We start from the raw sequence: 17608 nt of genomic DNA on the forward strand, positions 1-17608 counted from the left end.
CAGAGGGGACCAAGGCCCAAAACTGGAGGGGATAAAGAGAAGGAGCCAAAAGCACAGCCAAGAAACACACGTGCTCTGAAAAGGCAGACCCGAGGAGGGGCCATGTAGAACAGTTGCTGGAATATGTAAACTAGTTTATGGATATGCATGAGGGCCTGTGAATATGCAACAGGCTGATGTAAGGGCAAAGGTATTTCAGGGGGATCCCCGAAGGTAACAGGGTGCTCCTGGCTGAGTGCCAAGGTGTACCCGGCCGTAATAACCTCTGCTCCATGGTCCTGGTCTCCCACTGTCCTTTATTAAACCTTTTACATTTTCACAGGAGAGTGAATGTGTTTTTCCCATTTATGAATGGTTAAATTTTTTCGATTTTCACGGGAGGGAGTTCTGAAGAGCTACAAGTGGCTAATCTGCCTGCAACCAGGACCATTCCACGGGCTCTTGTCAACTTTCCCGACACGTCTGCTGCAGCTCATGGAGGGTGAAGCCCTGGAGGCTCCTTAGGGGCGGGTATGGACGATTGCAGGCAGCGCCTCGATGCCCTGGATCAGCGGTGCCCCCGCCGGGAACCCCCACGTTTTCCAGTTTCTGTGAAGCTGCCCGCGAAAAACAGGCACCCCCCGGCAGATTTGGGCCCAGCTCCCCCTCCCCGGGCACCTGCGGGATGGGGGCGATGCTTCCGGGGCTGCGGCCACGCCAGGGTTCCCTCTCTCCCTGCTCCACCTGTTTCCTGCGGCTGCTCGGCCTCTTCCTCCCTCCCTCCTCCTCCTCCTCCCCTGTTACCGGAGGCCGAACCGTGAGGGGAAAGGAAGCGGGGGAAAGGGCGGGAACCGTGAGGGGAAAGGGGCGGGGCCAAAAGCGGGAACCGTGAGGGGAAGGGGCGGGGCCAAAGGCGGAACCGTGAAGGGAAAGGGGCGGGGAAAGGGCGGGAACCATGAGGGGAAAGGGGCGGGGCCAAGGGCGGAACCGTGAGGGAAAGGGGGCGGGGAAAGGGCGGAACCGTGAGGGGAAAGGGGCGGGGCCAAGGGGACGCGCGGGCCTCAAAGGGCCCGGTTTGGTTTAAAGTCACCCAAAAGGGCCTCAAATGCAGCCAAAATCCACCAGGTTTGGCCGAAAATCAGCCAAACAGGATCAAAAGTATCGTGATGGGTCTAAAATCCAACCAAAAGTGCCTAAAAGTGCCCAAACTGGTTTAAACCCCACAATATGGACTAAAATCTCTCTTAAATCCTTGAAATGGGCTTCAAATCCACCCTGAAAGTACCTGCTTTGGGCTAAAATCTCCCAAAGGAGCCTAACAATCTATCTGGTTTTGCCAAAAGTCACCTAACTTGACCTAAAATTACACAAACCAGCCTTAAAGCAACAGAAAAAAACCCAAAAATCATTCTAAATGACTTGGTTTCACCTAAAATTACACAAAGAAGCAAAAAAACCTACCTAAATTGGCCAAAAATCACCAAACAAAGGGACCTAAAATCTCTCACACAGGATTACATTCACCCATATGGGCTTCAAATCAACCAAAGGGATCTCAAATCCCCCCTCAAACCCACCAGATTCGGCCCAAAATCAGCCAAAGGGGCCTAAACTGCCCCCGGAAAGGCTGGGAATCCCTGCCAGGGATCGGAGCCCACCCTGACCCTGCCCAGGCTGGCCCCAAATGCCCCCGAGGGGCCGAGCCTGAGGCCCGGCCCGGGATGGGCTCCGGGCTCGCTCCGGGCCCTCCGCGCTCGCTCCGGGGAGTTTTGGCCGCGGGCCCGGACGGGCCCGGGCGGGACTGGGAGGGACCAGGGAGGGCTGGGCAGGGCTGGGGCATCTGGGGCTGCTGGGGCTGGGGAGTCTGGTGGGAGTTTGGGGCAATTTCTGGGGTTTGGAGAGAGTGATTGAGGTTGGGGGAGTTGGGGAATTTTGGGGGGTTTTGTGGATTTTGGGGGGTTTGGGTTTTGGGGGGTTTTACTGGGATTTTCTGACTGTCCTAGGTTGACCATATGATGCTTTTATCCCCAATCGCCTTGTTCTGTTTATGCTGAATAATAAGTTTTGCACCTTTAAGCCTTGTTCCAGGGAGTGAAAGGGGGAGAGGAGAAGCTGCAGTTTGTTTTCAGGCACTGCACTCACTCCTCCACATTCCTGCTCTGGACTGTGTTGTCTGTGGACAGACAGCAGGACAGAGCTCTCCTTTGCTTTAGTTAGTTTAGCTAGCTGAGGCAAAGAAGTTCTCTGGACTGTGGTTTTTTCCCTTTTCTTTCGCCCTGCCTAAACCTGCTCTGGGCTGAACACCCAGTAGAGCACTGGCAGCTCGCCTCTGTGGCCACCAAAACCCCAGCGAATCCCACAAAATTCCAGTGGAACCCACCAAAACTTAAAAAAAACTCCAAAAAATTTCAATAAATCCGGTCCCCCCCCAAAAAAAACCCTGCAAAACCCCAATAAAATCCCTCAAAATCCAAAACCCCAGAAATCCACAACCCCCCCTCCAAAACCCAATAATTCTCCCCAAAAACACAATAATTCTCCCCAAAAAGCCAATAATTCCCCCCTAAACAACAAAACCCCCCACAGCCCAAAAAAGCCACCCCCAAATCCCCAAAAACCCTCCCAAAATGCCACCAAAAAGTCTCGCAAATACCCCCAGACTCACTGGGGCCGTCCTGGATCAGGGGGCTCCGGCCGGGGGAACAGGAGCCACTTCAGGGGGCCCTCGGAGCTTTTTGGGGAGGGGGCACCATGGCAGACCCCTCCCAAAACCCGGGGGGGAACCCCTGCTGTGCCCCCTCCCCCCAAAACCGCCAGACCCCGGGTCAGAGTGGGCCTGGGACCCCTCGGGACCCCCAAATCTCTCCCAGGACCCCCAGAACCCCCCAGGGTTGGCCCCGGACCACTCCGGACCCCAGACCCCTCCCCAAGACGCCCAAAACCTCCCCAGGACTCTCAGACCCGCCCTGTTCTCCCCTAAATTCACCCCAGACCTACCTGAGACCCCCTCCAAATCCATCAGACTGCCCCAAATCCCCCTCAGACCCCTCAATCCCCCCAAACCCTATGAAATCCCCTAAGACTCCCCCAAATTCCCCTAGAGTCACCTCAGAACCCCCAGAGGCCCTCACAACCCTACAGTTCCTCTCACAATCCCCCAAAAATCCCCTCAGACCCTCCCAATTCCCCTCAGAACCCCCTAAACCCACCTGAGAACGCTCCAGACCCTCTCAAGCTTCCCCCAAACTTCCCTAAAACCCCCTCAATCCCCCAAAGGCCCCTCACACCCGCTCATTCCCCCCAAACCCACAATACACCCCCCGATTTCCCGTCAATGCCCCCAAAAATCTCCCGTTTCTCTTCAGACCCGCCCTAAACCCCCCCGCCCCAGTTTTCCCCGGGCCGCACCTCAGTTTCTCTTCTGTCGCTCTCCCCTCACAAACTACCGCCTCCTTCGCGTGCATGGGCTTCCGACCAATAGCGACGCGCCCTGCCCCGATTCAACCAATGACCGCCCTGCATCTCCCAAACTAACCAATCACAGCGCGGCTCTCCTCAGCAACGCCCGCCTTCCCCGCGCCGCTCGGACCAATCAGAGGCGAGCCGGAAGCGACGCCCCCTTCCCCGCCGCCGCCGGGACCCGCCGGGCTCGGGACAGGTGCGGGAGGGGCCCGAGACGGGATCGGGGGTTCTGGGGGGGCTTTCGGGAGGGGTCCGGGGGTTTGGGGGGGTCTGGGGAGGGTCCTGGGGCATTGCGGGGGGACCTGGGGGGTGTGGATGGGTCCTAAGAGGGGTCTCGAGGGGGGGTCGTGGGAGGGTCTGAGGGGGTTTTAGGGAGGGGTTGTAGGAAGGTCTGGGGATGGTCTGGGGGGTGTTGGGATGGTCCTGGGAGAGTTTGGGGAGGGCTCTGGGGGGTCCTGAGGGTGTCCTGGGAGGGTTTTGGAGGTTTAGGGAAGGGGCTTTGGGAGGTCTGGAAGGGTTTTGGGAGAGGGTCTGGGGGAAGTTTGGGGGGTTTTGGGGAGAGGTCCTCGGGGGATCTGGGGAGGGGCTGGGGGAGCCCGAGCTGGGTTTGGGGAGGGGTCTGGAGGGTCCTGGCAGAGTCCTGGGTGGGGTCTTGGGAAGGGTCTGGGGGGGTCTCAGGGCGTCCTGGGCCAACCTTGGGGGGGCTCTGGGGATTTTTGGGGTTCCTAGAGGGGTCCTGGGGGAGATTTGGGGGTCCCGGGGGGGTCCCAGGCCCACTCTGAACCGGGGTCTGGGGGTTTCAGGAGGAGGGGCACAGCAGGTGTTCCCCCCCCCGGGTTTTGGGGAGCCCCTTTGCGGAGGAACAGTAACGGGACATCACGCCATGATCAATATGATCAAGTGAAGCCAATTTATTACAAAAAGCAAGCAATTTTTATACTGTTCTCTATTGTTCACGCCTCAAGCTAATACATGATTGGTTAAATCCTTTTTATGCATGCATTTTAATATTTTAGTTAATTTTAGTTAGTCTTCCTTCTTCATGTGTCTCGCTGAGGTTTTCTTGTCTGCCTTTGCATCCTGAACTGTCTGCTTTTGAGCGTGTTCTTCTCCTTTCGTGTCCTTCAAGGGCATGGTGACCTTACCCAGTTTCTATGTAGGCTGGATTGTGCATATGCTGTATATGTCCATTTTCCTGCAAAAAACTCTCAACAGTTCCCCTGTCTTGTTTTTGCACAAGCCAGACTGAATTAATAGCACGTTCAGTTATTCTTTGCACACACTGTAATAAGCAAGGTACAATAAGCAAAATTGCTAAAATAATGCAAAAAGCCATAATGCCAAAGCGAACTGTCTTTAAGCCACCCAGTAATGCCCCAAGATTTTAAACACTCATCAAAAGAGTTATTAACAACTGTAAGTTTCTTCATGGTTTCCTTAAGTTGCGAAAGTTTCTTGTGAATTGATTCAGAGTGATCAGAGAGTTCATGCAACACATCCCTTCAAAATCTTCACACCCGTGCCCTTGTGCTAGCAATAAAAAATCTATTGCAGCCCTGTTTTGTAACAGCATTGCGTATGCTATCAACATCAGTGGTCAGTTCATCTAGCACTGTGGAAGTAATGTTAATTTGTTTCCCTGCCCAACACGCTAGTCGCCTTAATTGTGTGAGGGTCTGTGCCGAGGCTACTCCTGGCGTGAAAAATGATGCCAATATAACTGATGGTGAGTCCCATAATTGTACTTCATCTCTACATTCAGGGCCCAACTGATGCACACTACGTTTCAAGCACTGGGACTTGTGACTGATGTTAAGCATCTGATGGATGTTAGGAGCAAATAATGTTAGCTTGCCAAAATAACATGGTCCTCCCAATGCTTTCTGGGGCACTGCAGGCCAAGCTCTACCTCCACAAATGAGGAAAACCCCAGGAGGTAGCATTTTTGCTCCGCCTTGCTTTGTTGGTAAAGGCTTTATCCAATTGTTACAATAATCTGTGGTATTATAGTACCATGAGGAGCCAGGGGATATCCCAGTGCTATGATTTTTTGGTCGTCCTTCTTTCATGCTAAACTAATCTGAGCCTACAGAATAATACCCAACAAATAAACAGTAATTGCCTGGCATAGAACCCAGGATGTCTAGCTCTTGTGGCTCCATGCCAGTGATATTAAATCCCTGGGCAATTGTAAAAGCTTGTGCTCCCAGGGGGTTCACTGAAATCCCAAAAGTGTTACACCAATTTGCAGAGGTTGATCCACTCTCGATACTCCACCATTGGACCGTGCACCAACTTAACCAAGCATCATTTAAATTTTTGTGCACTGTGGCTTTAGTCCAAGGTCCAAATTCTTCCATAGAATCTAATGGAACTCCAATTAAACAAGTACGAAAAGGATCAGAAGGTGTAGCCAATGATAAACAAATTGATTCTTGCCCTGTTTGATTAGCCCATGTAACCCACATGTTTGTTCGCTGATCAATGTTATGCAATCCCTGAGTTTTCCTTATTATCGTAATGATTATCATCAATATTATTTGCGGGACAATTGCCATTGTTGCCACCTTTGCTGATCCTGTGTTTCAATGAGGGCTAAATCCTGGTTAAAATTCCAATGTTGTAAAAATATCCTTCTAAGGGGTTCAGGGGATGGCTGTTTTCTATAACTAAGCCTTAAAAATATTTCTAATGCACACTCAACATTAAGCGTATTAAGTATACTAAAACATCTATTACAAGCTAAATTAGCAGAGCTAAATTTTTGCTTTTTCCTGCAAGCTATAAAAAGATTATATGACTTTTTGCCATCACTTCAGTTTGCATTTAACACACTGGACCCTGATCCATGGTTTGCAAAAATAGCTGTGAACAGAACAAGCTCATTCAATTTGGTTTAAGACCCGTATTGGAAGTGGTGGTAAGCTGTCGTTACTGGTTACCGTGACCCCAGGTCCAGCTAGTTGGCCCGCATCTGTTAATAGCTGTGGAAGAAAGTTCAATCGTTGTTCAACCGTCAGGTGCTGAAGTATCGGGTTCAGCTGTGTCTGGAGTCGGTGCTGTCGTTGACGTTCTGCTTCTGGACAGAGCATTAGCTGGCAGGTGTGACTTTAGGTAAGGTTTCACCCACTTAGCTGGAATCCAGCGAATTCCTTTATCTGTAAGTAAGCACATGTAATCTGTTCCCATTAATTTCACTGTTGCTGGCCCTTCCCACATCCCTGTTTCTGGGCTTTTAAACATGACTTGAATACCATCAGGTAATTCCTCACTTGGCCTATGTGTGAGGGCATGATACACAAGAATAGGTGGTTCATCCCTATCTCCTGTTGTTCTGAGATAATTAAGCACAAAAATAGCCTTAGCTGTCCTTTCTTCCAGGGATAACCTTATAATTCCCCCTTTTTGTTTTTGCATCATGCCCTTGAACATCTGATGAGCACGCTCAATAATTGCTTGACCTGTAGGGTTATGTGGAATACCAGTATCATGTTGAATACCCCATAAGTTGCAGAAACGTTGAAACTTTAAAGAACAATAAGCAGGGCCATTATCTGTTTTGATGGCTAAAGGGACTCCCAACACTGCAAAGCAATTGTACAAATGTTTCTCAACATGACATGCTGTCTCACCTGTTAAAGGGGTAGCCCATATAACACAAGAGTGAGTATCAATGCAAACATGCACAAACAACTTCTGGCCAAATTCTGCTACATGTGTTACATCCATTTGCCATAATTGCAAAGGTTGAGTACCTCTTGGGTTTACACCAGTGCCTAAGCCAGTGCCATCCTTTTGACAATCTGGGCAGGGTCGTACAATGCCAGTGGCATCAGTGAAAGGGATACCAAATTGTTTAACCAACATCTTTGCAGATTGATGTAAAAAAGCATGAGAATTTTTTGCTTGTTGAAATTTATCGGAGGTTGGCATTGGCCAGACAGCAGCTACCAACTGATCAGCTCGAGCGTTACCTTCAGACAGACTAGGGAGATTTTGATGACTGCAAACATGAGTAATGAAATACTCCTGTCGGCATTGGTTCAAATTTCTCAGTAGTCGGCTTAAAAGTGAATACAAATGTTTGTTATTAACTTCCTTAACTACTGCCCTTTCGAGGCATTGTACACAGCCAACCACACAAAGTGAATCAGAAACAATGTTAATAGCCTGCTCATTCCAGTTCTCAAAGGCCCAAATAACTGCCTTCAACTCCAAGGTCTGCAATGTATCTCCTACCTCCCCAGGAATTATATGCTGATTCCATGAACCCTTTAGCTGTCACGTACAAGCAGCCCTTTTGGACCCTTTGCCTGCATCAGTAAAAATTGTTGGCCCTAGTACCGGACACTCAGATCGCCATGGTCTGTCCTCCAGCCGCTGCTGCTCTAACAAGGACAACACACGATGTTGCGGATAGGTATTGTGGACTCTTCCACCATAATCAGTAAGGGCTATTTGCAAAGGTACAGAATGCCTAATTCCCCATTCTAAATACCAATTGGCTAAAGGTACTGCAATTGCGTACAGTTCCTGTCCCCAAATTTCTAGTATCCTCCCTCTGCCTTTCATAATTAATTGAGCAAATAGTTCTAGGCGAGTGGTAATTGTTCTAGGCTGTCGCACAGGTAAAAATACCCATTCCAGAATGGTTAAAGGATTAGCCCGAGTCTCTGTCCATTGACAAATCAATGCAAAAGGATGTTTGGCTTACTGGTTACCCTCCTTGCAATGGTTGATGATCATCCGTTGAACTGGGACACCTTCAATCAGGCGATGTGCATATGCTGTGGCAACCTTTGAGGCTATGTGTTCCAAGGCCTGTTGTTGCGTCCTGTCCAGTGATCGGCGCTCGTCTGCCCGCAATGAGGTACCTAGCAGCTCTCGTAATGTCCATTGCCCAATACACTTCTGGGTTACCTGTGGAACCAAAACCACCTGTTCCCCGCTCTTTCAATCCTGTACAGAGAACACAAGACTTAAAAGGAACAAGTGGAGCAATTCGTGATCCTTTAGGGATAGATACAGGAGGAAAAAATGTCCTAACCATAGTTTTGATAACCCCTTGATAATCTGCATCAATAACCCCAGGAATTACATCCAGTCCCCTTTTGCTAGCAGATGATCTTCCTAACAGGAAAGCACTAAACCCACCCCCCAGAGGTCCCTTTACATTAGTCTCTACCAGATGTACTGCAGAGTCAGTGATGGTAATGTCTACTGTGGTTTCCACGTCCATTCCGGCGCTTCCAGGAGTTGCGGATTGGAGTGAGTAAAGTCCTCCAGAGGGGGTTGCGCCATCCATGCAGCTCCCCGAGCTTGTGTCTTCGCGCGTGGAGGCGCGCTCCGGGACAAGTTTCCCTGGAACTTGCAGTTTCTCATGTGGTGATTATCCTTCTTGCAGATGGAGCAAAATTTCTTTATTGGCACAGATCGACATTGACTCCATACATGTCCGATCTTCCCACATCCAAAACATTTAACATTTTCCCTTCTGCTTTCTTTTCTAATTTTGAAAGTAGTGGCTTTACAGCACCTTGTACTGCAGCAGCCACACAGGCAGCCTTTTGTCTCTCTGTGGTTCGAGCCATTAATTCTAGCATGTCAACAACTTCCGCTCCCTTTTGCAATGTGCCTAAAATCTGTCGAGTCTTATCGTTAGCATTGTCAAAGGCAAGCATCTTGAACAACTTCTCCTTTGTTTCCAGATCCAAGTCAGGGTGATCATAAATAGCTCTATGCAAGTGGTCTACGAATTTGTCAAAGTCCTCACTTCCCCCTTGACGTATCTGCGTAAAAGCCAGAGTATGCAGCCTATCAGGCAATGCAAGGATTGAGTTGTATGCAAGCTGTTGGCTTAAATGCAAAACTTCATCAATACTTCGGGCTTGGGCAGTTGCTGTGGACCAGGGACCTTCTCCTAATAGCTGTTGTGCTGTAATTCCAAACAATGGGTCCCCCTGAGCCCGAGGTCTTGCTTCCTCTTTTTTACATGCGCCTTCCCAATTCTTATAAAATTGAATCTGCTGATGAGGAGGCATAATTAATCTAATCAGAGTTTGAACATCAGCTGGAATAAGGGTATCTGCGGTAAAAATGAATTGTTGCAATAATGATTGTGCTAATTGAGATTTTAAGCCATATTGTGTAACGGCGCTTTTCAGTTTTTCTAATATCTTCCAATCAAACGGCTCCCATCCTCGTCCTGTAGCTTGGGTTACCACAGGGAAAGCTTCTATAGTACTAGGGGAGAATGTCCCCTCAATTATTGCTTCAGTAATGACTCCTTTCCATTTTCTTTTTTGTGCTGTTTCTATTTCGGGATCTAGCTCTAACTCCCGAACTTCCGTGGTTGAGGGGGGTATCCGCCTCCCCCCCTGCTCCTCGAGAGCCCTCTCAGAGCTCACAGTAGCTGGCAGGTCCCTCCTTTCAAAGGAATAGTCCTTTTGAGGAGCGACTCGATCGCTTTGTTGAATTACTAACTTCCGTAAATTTTCTACCAAAACTTTTAATTCCTCTTCCACTGAGGCAGATCCTGAATCTGAATCTGTCTTTTCTTCTTCAGCCTCATCTTCAGATGATGAGTGCATTATTTCTAAAACTTCACCACCAGCTGCCCCCTCTTACTGAGAACTTTTATTCTCGGGCTGACAGCTGGAACCTCCGAGGGAGGCTGCTTCCTGACTCTGTATTTTATCTGAGGGTCTTGAGGTTTTGAGTTCCTCTTTAGTTAGTGGAACTGAGCTAGAGGGTCCTGGGCAGCACGAAGGAACATCAAATGTAGTTGAAGATAACTTGCTAGCAGGAAATGCCTGTGGCTCAGGGTCAGGGCTTGGGGAAAAAGCAACGCAAGCGGCTGCAGCAGCTTTCTTTTCAGCCTTCATCATCCGTAATACCTCTACGATGTTTTTCCACAGGGTAGCATATTTAGATGCCTCTTTAGCCTATCATTCTCCCGAAGCAATACAGTCCCTATAACACGCCGCCCACAGCTTCCCATGTTGATACCTCAAAAGCGACCTGCGCTCCTGGTATGAGGTTTCGTTCCCATGCCCAGCAAATAAGTCCCTTCAGAGTGGAAGCATCATATTTCTGCCCTCTCTTAGAGAGGATATGTTGGAGGAGTTTTTGGACCCCATCTCTTTCATGGTCCAACCCCATTCCTCCCCGGCTGCTCACCTGATCAGGGCGAGATCAATTCTTCTTCAATTTGGAGCTCCTTTATTCACCTTTTCTTCTCGCCGGGGCAGTGAGGAAGCTTTCGACCGGCTTCTCCACCTCCCAAAGGCTGTCGCTGTATCTCTCACCACAGTGAAATAGCCGTCTTCGGGTCCCTCGTTTGGGCACCAAAATATGCGGAGGAACAGTAACGGGACATCACGCCATGATCAATATGATCAAGTGAAGCCAATTTATTACAAAAAGCAAGCCATTTTTATACTGTTCTCTATTGTTCACGCCTCAAGCTAATACATGATTGGTTAAATCCTTTTTATGCATGCATTTTAATATTTTAGTTAATTTTAGTTAGTCTTCCTTCTTCATGTGTCTCGCTGAGGTTTTCTTGTCTGCCTTTGCATCCTGAACTGTCTGCTTTTGAGCGTGTTCTTCTCCTTTCATGTCCTTCAAGGGCATGGTGACCTTACCCAGTTTCTATGTAGGCTGGATTGTGCATATGCTGTATATGTCCATTTTCCTGCAAAAAACTCTCAACCCCCCTCCCCAAAAAGCTCCGAGGGCCCCCTGAAGTGACTCCTGTTCCACAGGCCAGTGCCCCCTGATCCCAGATGGCCCCAGTGAGTCTGGGGGGATTTTGGGGTAGTTTTGGCCATTTTGGGAGGGTTTTTGGGGATTTGGGGGTGGCTTTTTTGGGCTGTGGGGGATTTTGTTGTTTAGGGAGGTGTTATTGGATTTGGGGAGAATTATTGGGCTGGGGGGAGGGGTTGTGGATTTGAGGGGTTTTGGATTTTGAGGGATTTTATTGGGGTTTTGCAGGGGGTTTCAGTGGAGGGGATTTATTGGACTTTTTGGGAGTTTTTTAAATTTTAAAGGGTTCCACAGGGATTTAGTGGGATTCTCTGGGGTTTTCTATGGTCTTATTGTAATTTTTAGGGGGGTTTGAGGGCTATTAGTGGAATTTTTGGGGCCCTTGGGTTGTCTGAGGGGCCTTTGGGGTTATCCCCACATATGGAAAAGGGTTGAGAGGCACCAAAATCCCAATAAACCCACAACATCCCAATTAAATCTCAAAAAGTCCTCTTAGAACACCCTAGAATCCCAATAAAAGCCCGCAAAAGCTTTTGAAATCCTAACAAATCCCAAAAATCTCGATTAAACCCCACAAATCCCTGAAAAGATGTTCCCAAAACCATTGAAAGTCTCACAAAATCCCCCCCAAGACTGAAAGAAATCCTGGCAACACCCAAAAAAGCCAACAACCTCCCCCCAAATCTGTACAAAAATCCCCAAAAGTTCCAAAAATACCCAAACCCCCAAAGAATCCTACTAAATACCCCCACAATTCCAATAAAACTGGACCACACATCCAAAATCCCCTAAAAATCCCTAAAAAAACCATAGAATTCCAGATAATCCCAAAAAATCCAATTAATCCCTTCCAAAACAAACCCCAAAAAATTTCAATAAACCTCCACAAATCCCCCGAAATGACACCTACCACAAAGAGCCAATAAAACCCCCCAAAATGCACAAAACCCCCAAAATCCCCAACTCCTCCAAACCAAATCACTCTCTCCAAACCCCAATAATTGCCCCAAACTCCCAACAGACTCCCCAGCCCCAGCAGCTCCAGATGCCCCAGCCCTGTCCAGCCCTCCCTGGTCCCTCCCAGTCCCGCCCAGGCCCGTCCGGGGCCGCGGCCAAAACTCCCCGGAGCGAGCGCAGAGGGCGCGGAGCGAGCCCGGAGCCCATCCCGGGCCGGGCCTCAGGCTCGGCCCCTCAGGGGCATTTTGGGCCAGCCTGGGCAGGGCTAGGGTGGGCTTTGTTATAAATAAGAAGCTTGACTAGGCCAATATTCAAGCAAAAATCAATTTATTAATTATCATGGTAAAGTGTGAGCAATACAGCGCTGGGTACAGTGGGGGAAGTTTTCCCTCCAACTGCACAACGATAGTTGGGGCTCACAGGTATTTATAGGGGTACTCATAAGCTTTCTCAGCAGTTTCTATTCCCAGTTTTTACCCATCAGCAGTTTCTATTCCCAATTTTTCCGTCACAATTCTATACACTATCGTGATTTAGTTTTTCTCAGGATGTATCCCAGAAAAAGGAGTATCCCAGGTGGTGGTGGTGGTCAGATTTCCATACAAAGGAAGAAGTCTCCCAGATGGTGAGGTCAAGTCTCCAGATGTGGGTCCAACTTTTGATTGCAAGGGCTATAAATCTCATAACAGTGATGTCCAGCTTCCCTTGGTCGAGGCTATTAATCCTTGAGTTGATGTTCATCTTGCTTTCTCAAGCGGCATGTTTCCTTTTTATACATTCTAAAGCTTTAGTTTCAAAAATCCTTACTACAAGAAATGTTCTAAAATTATACTTCAAAAGGTTACTATTGCAAAACTCTTTAAGGCTTAACTACAAGCAGAAAATTCTTGTCAAAAAAACCCAACATCCTTAAAGCTTTAATTTAAATGTTTGTAAATCGACTTAAGACTTATAAAGGTTAATTGCAAACAAAGGATAGGTTCAAAGGCCGTCTTCCATGCTTTACTTTTCTCAGTTATTATTAGAAGTCGTCCTTACACCTGTCTCATGGTCGGTTTCCACACATATTGCAATCAAAAATACACATGTTGCCTGTATGTACCTGACATGAAACACAGCTTTGTATTTCACAGTGGGAAGCCCAGAGAGGGGGGAGTGCCGCCATGGGCGGGAGCCTGAGGAGCCTGGAGAGGGGCAGGGGGGACTCCTTGGAGCCGCTGCAGCCCAGAGCAGAGAATGAGGGGAGAAGGGAGCCCGGGAGCCCAAACAGCCCCGGCATCCTGAAATGGGGAGAGCCAAGAGGGGGGAGCTTTTGGGATTGCTGGGACTGCCAGCAGCCTGGGCAGGGCAGGCACCGAGGAGAAGGGGGACCCCCAATCCAAGTGTGAGCCCCAGCAGCTGGGACAGGGGGGAACCCCTGAACACCAAAGAGGAGGGACCAGGGATGGGGAACTCCTGGGAGGCTTTTTCAGGGCTGAATCTTGTTGTTTGGGAGGTTTTTCTGGAGCCCATATGGCCAGTGACTTGTAGAGATGGACTTGGGCAGAGGGACCTTCAAACTCAGTGTGTTCATCCCTTGTTTTCCCCAGGCCAGGATTTTCCATTGCCAACCCCTGGGAGGTTGTGAGGAAGAGGCAGATGTCCCGGGACACTGAGGCAGGTGAGGAGGAAGTCAGTTCCCCTTTCCCCTCTCCCAGCTGCTCCATCTCCCAGCCCAGCATGACCCCCGGCTGCAGGACAGCCCTGGGGGGATCTCCTTCCCCTTGCCTGTGGCATGGAGGCAAATCCCATCCTGTCCTTGTCCTTCCTCCCCCAGAGCAGGAGCTGAGCATGGAAAGCAGGGAGGACAAATCCCCGCGGCAGAACCTGGTGGAAGAGGCCGTTTTGAGCGGCTCCACGGCGCAGGAACCCAATGGGGAGGAAAAGCCCCGGAGATCCCACATGAGGAGGGGCTGCAAACGCAGATGGGGATGTGAGGGGGAAAGAGCCAGCCTGGGCCGGGAAGGCGGCCGGAGTTGGAGCCAGAGCTCAGAGCTGGTGCTGCATGAGCAGCTCCATGATGGGGAGAAGTTCCACGTGTGTGGGGAGTGTGGGAAGAGCTTCAGGTGGAACTACAAGCTCATCGAACATCAGATGATCCACACTGGGGAACGGCCGTACGAGTGTGGGGAGTGTGGGAAGAGCTTCAGGTGGAGCTCCAACTTCATCCAGCACCACAGGACCCACACTGGGGAACGGCCCTATGAGTGTGGGGAGTGTGGGAAGAGTTTCAGCCGGAGCTACCGCCTAATCCAGCACCAGAGGACTCACACTGGAGAGAGGCCGTACAAGTGTGGGGAATGTGAGAAGAGCTTCAGGTGGAGCTCCGACCTGATCAAGCATCAGATGATCCACACTGGGGAGAGGCCATATGAGTGTGGGGAGTGTGGACAGAGGTTCAGGTCTAGCACTCATCTGATCAGGCACCAGGTGATCCATAATGGGGAAAAGCCCTATGAGTGTGGGGAATGTGGGAAGAGCTTTGGACAGAAAGAGAGCTTGATCCTGCACCGGCGCATCCACACTGGGGAACGGCCCTATGAGTGTGGGCAGTGTGGAAAGAGCTTCACCCAGCGCTCCACCCTGATCAAGCACCAGAGCAGCCACACTGGGGAACGGCCACATGAGTGTGGGGAGTGTGGGAAGAGGTTCCAGACAACCTCCCATCTCCTCTTGCACCAGAGGATTCACACAGAGGAGAGGCCCTTCCGCTGCCCCAACTGCGGGAAGGGATTCAGGCAGAACTCCAACCTCATCCAACACCAGCGCATCCACACTGGAGAGAAGCCCTATGAGTGTGGGGAATGCGGGAAGAGCTTCAGACTAAACTCCCACCTGATCGGCCACCAGAGGATCCACACTGGGGAGAGGCCCTACGAGTGTGGGGAATGCGGGAAGAGCTTCAGGTGGAGCTCTGACTTGATCAAGCACCAGAGGACCCACACTGCTGAGAGACCCTATGAGTGTGGGGAATGTGGGAAGAGCTTCAGCCACCACTGTACCCTGCTCAGGCACCAGAGGACCCACACCAGGGAAAGGCCCTACAAGTGTTCTGTGTGTGGGAAGGGGTTTACGAGCAGCTCCAAACTCCTCCGGCACTATCAGATTCACTCAGAGGAAAAGCCCTTCCAATGCCCCGACTGCAGGAAAGGATTCAGGCAGAACTCCAACCTCATCACCCACCGGCGCATCCACACTGGGGAGAGGCCCTACGAGTGTCCCCAGTGTGGGAAGAGCTTCTCCAGCAGCTCTAACTTGAAGAAACACCAACGGAGGCACCGGTAAGGGAAGCCCTGCGAGTGCCCTGAGTGTGGGAAGAGGCTCCAGCTCCATCCCCCACTGGAGGAGCTACTTTGGGAACAGCCCTGGTGACCCACATTCCCTGTGATCCATGTTGGGAACACACCTGGCTGGTTTTCCTTTTGGTTTGACCTTAATGTTTCTTCTCCATTTCTTTTCACTCCAAAAGTTAAGAGGGATGGATCTGTGACCTCAAAACCACTCAAATCCCACTGAAAACAACTGATTTTTAACTCATAAAGGCTCCACATCAGCTCAAATTTCTTGTTTCCACCACAAACTCAATCCCACACCAAACTCACTCGATTCCACAGCCACCAGGCCAAGATGGGGTTGGGAGGAGATTGGGAGAAGTGGGATCCCAATTTGGCATGGTGGCATGGGGATTGTGTGGGGCTCGCTGTCTCGGATGTAATTGATAGCAAATTAAATTCTCAGACTTACTGATTTCTTTCCCATTCATGTTCAGTCCGTTGTAGTTCTGTTTGCAGAGTGTTTCCTCCCAGAGTGTCCCCTCACAGTTCCCGCCCTTGGCCTGAGCCTGCCCCTTTCCCCTCACGGTTCCTGCCCTTTCCCCGCCCCTTTCCCCTCATGGTTCCGCCCTTTCCCCGCCCCTTTCCCTCACGGTTCCCGCCCCTTCCTCGCCCCTTTTCCCCTCACGGTTCCCGCCCTTTCCCCGCCCCTTTCCCCTCATGGTTCCCGCCCTTTCCCCGCCCCTTTCCCCTCACGGTTCCGCCCTTTCCCCGCCCCTTTCCCCTCACAGTTCCCGCCCTTTCCTCGCCCCCTTTCCCTTCACAGTTCGGCTCTTTCCCCGCCCCTTTCCCCTCACGGTTCTGCCCTTTCCTTGCCCCCTTTCCCCTCACGGTTCCCGCCCTTTCCTCGCCCCCTTTCCCCTCATGGTTCGGCCTTGGGGAATGGGGGAGGAGGAGGAGGGAGGGAGGAAGAGGCCGAGCGGCAGCAGGAAACAGCTGGAGCAGGGCAGAGGGAACCCTGGAGTGGCCGCAGCCCTGGGAGCATCGCCCCCATCCCGCAGGTGCCCGGGGAGGAGGAGCTGGGCCCAAATCTGCCGGGGGGTGCCTGGGTGTGGGGTTTTTTTATGGTGGATGTTTGGAGCTGGCAGGGCTCCAAAGCCGAGCCGCAGATGGCTCACGGGGGGACATCGGCGGTCCCCGGGAGGTGTTTTTGGGGGGTCCTGGTGTGGGTGGGGGCTGAGCCCCGGCAGGGATCGGGGGGATGCGGGTCCCCCCACGGTGGGGGTTGGGCTTCCTGGCTGGGCCCTCAGAGCTCTGCCAGGGCCACGTGGGGACGGCGCGGGAGCAGCGGCACCGGCGGGGGGACACCGGTTTTAGGGAGCCTCGGGAGAGCTGCGACTTCCCTGAGCGGGAGTCTAGAGAGAGGAGAGCCCCAGAAGGGCAAAGCGGGGACCCCCAGATGGGGGGGACCCCTGGGATTGCTGGGACCCCAGCAATGGGGGGTGCTGGGGCTTGAGGGGCAGGATGGCCGGGAAGGGGGCTCGGGGGAGCCGGTGCCGGCAGTGGCTGCTCCTAGTATGAGCCCAGTCATTCCAAGTACGAGCCCAGTCACTCCCAGTCATTTCCTATGATGATGCAATTTGCCCCCAGCAAGGTCCCAGTTGCTTCCAGTTCCTCCCACTTTCATCCAGAGTGTTCCCAGTTCTCCCAGTTGCCTAAGTCACTCCCAGTATGATCCCAGTCTCTCCCAGCAGGGCCCCAGTCACTCCCAATTGCCCCCAGTGTGTTCCCAGTTCCCCCAGCACATTCCCAGTTGCTCCCAGTTTGGTCCCAGTCACCACCCATATGGTTTCAGACACTTCCAGTATATCCCAGTTCCCCTGAACATTCTACCAGTCATTGCCAGGCACTCCCAGTTACCTCAGCGTGGTTAACTTGCCCCCAGTTTTATCCCAGTTGCTCCCATTTCCTCTCATTATGTTCCCAGTTGGCTCCCAGTAGGGCCTGGTAGCTCCCAGTTACCCCCAGTCAGGGTCCAGTCACACCCACTCTAATCCCAGTATGATTGTAGCCACTCCCAGCATGATCCCAGTCACTCCCAGTCTGACCCCGGGGCCCCCAGTATGATCCCA

At 51.2% G+C, this 17608-nt stretch overlaps 1 protein-coding gene across 1 annotated transcript; it reads left to right on the forward strand.

Moving 5' to 3' along the window:
* Window positions 1–673: 673 nt before the first annotated feature.
* On the forward strand, window positions 674–15908 carry LOC311166165 (uncharacterized protein; the record flags this gene model as incomplete). Its single annotated transcript, XM_084227634.1, has 5 exons — window positions 674–796; window positions 3539–3637; window positions 6395–6555; window positions 13755–13825; window positions 13982–15908. 5 exons carry the CDS (start codon window positions 674–676, stop codon window positions 15487–15489), a joined length of 1962 nt encoding a protein of 653 aa, XP_084083760.1. The 3' UTR covers window positions 15490–15908.
* Window positions 15909–17608: the final 1700 nt, after the last annotated feature.

This window comes from Fringilla coelebs (genome assembly GCF_963513975.1).
Source record: "Fringilla coelebs genome assembly, contig: SCAFFOLD_64, whole genome shotgun sequence".
Taxonomy (NCBI): Eukaryota; Metazoa; Chordata; class Aves; order Passeriformes; family Fringillidae; genus Fringilla; species Fringilla coelebs.